The sequence below is a fragment of the Teleopsis dalmanni genome, chromosome 2 (genome assembly GCF_002237135.1).
Source record: "Teleopsis dalmanni isolate 2A chromosome 2, ASM223713v2, whole genome shotgun sequence".
NCBI classification, from domain to species: domain Eukaryota; kingdom Metazoa; phylum Arthropoda; class Insecta; order Diptera; family Diopsidae; genus Teleopsis; species Teleopsis dalmanni.
This window is the reverse complement of record NC_051847.1, coordinates 183,753,328-183,757,473: the sequence shown is the minus strand read 5'-3', so window position 1 is coordinate 183,757,473 and position 4,146 is coordinate 183,753,328. Positions and strand designations below refer to the sequence as shown.

General features: G+C 31.6%; 1 protein-coding gene across 1 annotated transcript in view; it reads left to right on the top strand.

Moving 5' to 3' along the window:
- Positions 1–321, top strand: part of LOC119676334 (inositol polyphosphate 1-phosphatase-like) — a 1,687-nt gene extending 1,366 nt beyond the window's left edge. The window contains exon 3 of the mRNA XM_038087574.1: positions 8–321. Coding sequence (XP_037943502.1) covers positions 8–321 — 314 coding nt within the window. The remainder of the gene's footprint in view (positions 1–7) is intronic.
- The last annotated feature ends 3,825 nt before the right edge of the window (positions 322–4,146 follow it).

The following is a 4,146-nucleotide window of genomic DNA, read 5'->3' as shown; positions in this document are numbered from 1 at the left end:
ATATCAGATCGTGCGATGACTTGTTTTGGACGTGCGCGTAACCCCGTGGAGCAAGGTATTATATGGATAGGTGGTGCCAATCGACCACGTGATACTCGATTTGAACGTTTAGTCATACGCAATTATTCACTTGTAACTGATATAACATTAGAGCATTTAGTGCAGTGTTCACCATTTTTGATACACATCGATGTGAGTGGTACAAGTGTTACCATTGCAGGCGTGCGCCGTTTCAAACAATTGAAACCAGATTGTGAAGTAGTTGCAACTCATTTGCCTGAATCATCTGAAGACAATGACACTGACAAGAATGCTACTTAAGGATTCGCAAATCACATGTTCCTGTTGCATTTACAAAAACTTAAGTGCTTTTGTGGTTAAAATAGAAGTAATTACAATATGTTTAATTAAATTTTCGAGTTGTGTACTTTTTATATTGATAATATGTTTAAGGCTGTTACAATAAGAAAATGAAATTGTATGTCTACAAGCAGACTTCAAGTATAGAAATAGAATAGTCTGGAAAGACTTCTCTCATTGTTTTTAACTCGTATGTATTTTTTAAGTTAAGTTACACTTGCAAAATGAAATATTAAGTTGATTAATCATTTTTAAAATAAAAAAAAATTAGTACATAACATTACTTAAAAATTGCATATTTAATCAAATTTTAGGCAATATTTTTTAAATAAAGCATGTATAGAAAGGTTTCGAACAGTATTGAATTGCAACAACAAAATTTTTTATTTATTCGAACGTACAAGTTCAGCACGGCTTTGTGTAAGTTGGTGAATGAACACTAACTCTGAGCTTCAACTTTGGCGGGGTAAGAGTTGAACTCTTGGTATTTACAGTCTTAAAAAATTAATTACGAATAATAAAATATGAGAAACAACTCCAAGACTCAATACAAGATGATGGGTATTTGACAGTATTCGAAGTAGTTGTATGGTCAGTCGTAAATCCAATTAATTAAAAATAACTTGGAGTTTGCTTTTTGTTTTTGACTAAGGTCTATAGGAAAAAAATTAACAATTCCGGAAGTATTTACTAGAATTTTTTCGATAAAATGTTGACCACTTCATAGGGATGTATTGAAATAATCCCAAATAATCCACAAAATTATACTAACTGCACTCACACTATTATGGTTAATTATATTATCTGGTAAAGTTTTTATTCTATTTATATAGGACAGAGAACTAACTACCAACCAACGCAAACAATTGCTGTTGCGTTGCTTAAATTGTACCGAGATACTTCTGAAGAGGCATAGATCATTGATATTCTTCATTTACAGATAATAACATTTTATCATAGACTGTTATTTATATATACACATATGTATATATATACACATTTTTATAATTCACAGGTTTTCTCGATTAGGGACTAAAACTTCTTTGACTACGTGTCTGGCTTAGGGGCACCACTTTGCCCATTGATTAATAAGTTCTCACAAATCTGAAACTGTTTTCGTAGATATATTGAACTAGTCCTTGGAACCGTTGGGAACCGTTTTTTTGAGATTAACAAAAATCTGCGGAAAAGAATACAATAATAATAATAATAGTTAGTAATAATAATAATAGTTAGTAAGAATAATTATAGTTTGTAATAATAATAATAGTTAGTAATAATAATAATAGTTAGTAAAAATAATAATAGTAATAATAAGTACCAAAAACCATTTTTTACCGAAGAAATAAAACAAGTGCAATCGACACCTTTGCCATACTTTTTTTTCTAAATTTTCTTCATATGCTAAAGTAGTATTTAGTGGACCCATTTATTGATATGCATATGTCCAACAGATGGCGCTAAAATCGATAAAAGGAAGTTCAAGACTTTTCATGGAAAGCATGTGAATTAGCTTCGATAACCATTTATTGATTTTTATTTTTCCAACAGTTAGCTCTGTGTAGGGAATCTATTCGCTGAAATTTAGGGTTTTGTGTGTGCGGAAATATATTTTTGAAAAATGGCACATCATGACCACTGCATCATATTATCTCTTCCTGTTCTATAATGGCACCAAGGGAACACCTAAATAGGTGTAATGTTTTCTGTAAGGTAATCCATCAAAACCTTGCACCGAAACACGGGCTGAATATCCGATTTACTGTTACACATTTAATGCTGTGGTAGAAAACACCAATTTTCATATTTACTTGGATCGACAAATTTATACAGATTATTCAGTAACAAACAATAAACCTAATATTCTAATGGTTGATAGTTGGAATCATTCAGTATACCCGATTATTGTAATTATTTCACATACTGGGAAGATTGAACAAAAGCCTGCGGAAAAAATGAACCATTACATACAACTGGTTGGGAAAATCAAAATAATTTAGAGACTTAAGTAAATGCTTGTTGTGCCAGTAATACTGTCAGGCACTGGAATAAAACCTAAAATTCATAAAAAATCAAAATGTCACATTAGAACTCCACAAATAGCTGTTAATCATTAATAATATCAGCTGAATAATCAGTGGACACACTCGAACTTTCCGAACAGTTAATAACCAGTAACAATATTACTTACTGGAATAGTACCAAGAATCCTTAAGTAATGAAGGTACAGTGGAACTCTCCGAACAATTAATAAACAGTAATAATCAATGGTAACACTAATAATCAATAACCACTAACAGTATCAACCACTGGAATAATACTTAAGATTTTTAAATAATTAATAGACATACTGGAATTCTTCGAATAAATAATAAACCCCAATAATATCAATCGTTGCAATATTGCTTAAAATTCTTAAATAACAATAGACACTAGAATTTTCCAAATAATTAATAAGCCCCAATAATATCAGTCATTGGAATAGTACTTAAAATCTTTAATTAATAATGAATATACTGGAACTCTGCGAACAATTAATAATTCCCTATAATATCAATCACTGGAATAGTACTTAAAATCCTTAAATAATCAATGGACATATTGGAATTTTCCGAATAACTAATAATCTCCAATAATATCAGTTACTGGAATAGTACCCAAAATCCGTATAGCCAATGAAGAATGCAGAAAAACGATTCACTGTATATATCTGTACAATGTTAAGGAAAACCATCAGCGATCTTTAGTAGGACCGATAGTAATATAGGTGTGAACATGGACTATACCTTAACGTGAGTAGATATTCCCTACTGACTGCTAAACGGAATTATGTGAATCCCAGTACTGAGACCTATTGAGATGTAATATTTATTGTGATTATAACAATATACTTGTAAAGTATGAATAAAATATGACCATTCAGTGAGTCCTTTTTCTGTCAAGTTAAAAATGCAATAAGTCATTTTAATCCGCAAAGGGAATTTATTAAGTCCAATAATTCATCACAGATTAATTCGGGGACAAACAAATTAATATCAATTCAATGTTGAATCTTCGATTTTCGCTTTTGAGATTTAAGCAAGCAAACGTTCATGTATTTTTAATTTGTTTAATTCAAAAATATTTGCCTGTCGTCCATGTCCTGTGTGTGCGGCGCTTGTTTATGTCCTTCGCAGTGAATTACGAATTGGAATTGGCGCGGGGCTGTTGTGGAGGGACGCTGATTTTTGAACCTGCCGCTGCTTAAGATGCAAGTGACGTTTCGCTATAATTTTCCAGTTTTTCGAGCAACTCAACCAAGTGTTACGATTTTTTGTCTCTGTTGTTTTTTGCGATGCTAAACGGTTGTTGACCGTTATTAAAACCGTAATTTTGCATATAATTTTGTTGTACAAAAACATAAAACAGAAAAAAAAACTAAAAACAAAAAACAAAAATGGTGGAAAAATCGTAATAAAATGCCTTCGCTCATTGGGTGTCGGTAGTAAAAAATTAAATTCCAAACACGCGTTGATAATATTTTTTCAAGCGATTTTTAACGCGTCTTCAGTTTTCTTTATGTGCGTTTTCCTTTAGTTCTGCGTTTTTTTTTTTTTAATTTTTATTTTCATTCTAAAGTGGTTCGGGAAAGCGCGTTGGTTTGTGAAAAAGAGCATTTTAACATAATTAAACGCTGAAAGCGCAGTCTTCGGAGTGGAGTGGAGTAGTGGAGCTGGCAAACTAATTACGAGGTTGAGTGTAATTAATCCCAAGTGTACAATACAAATGGAAGGGACATAGTGAACT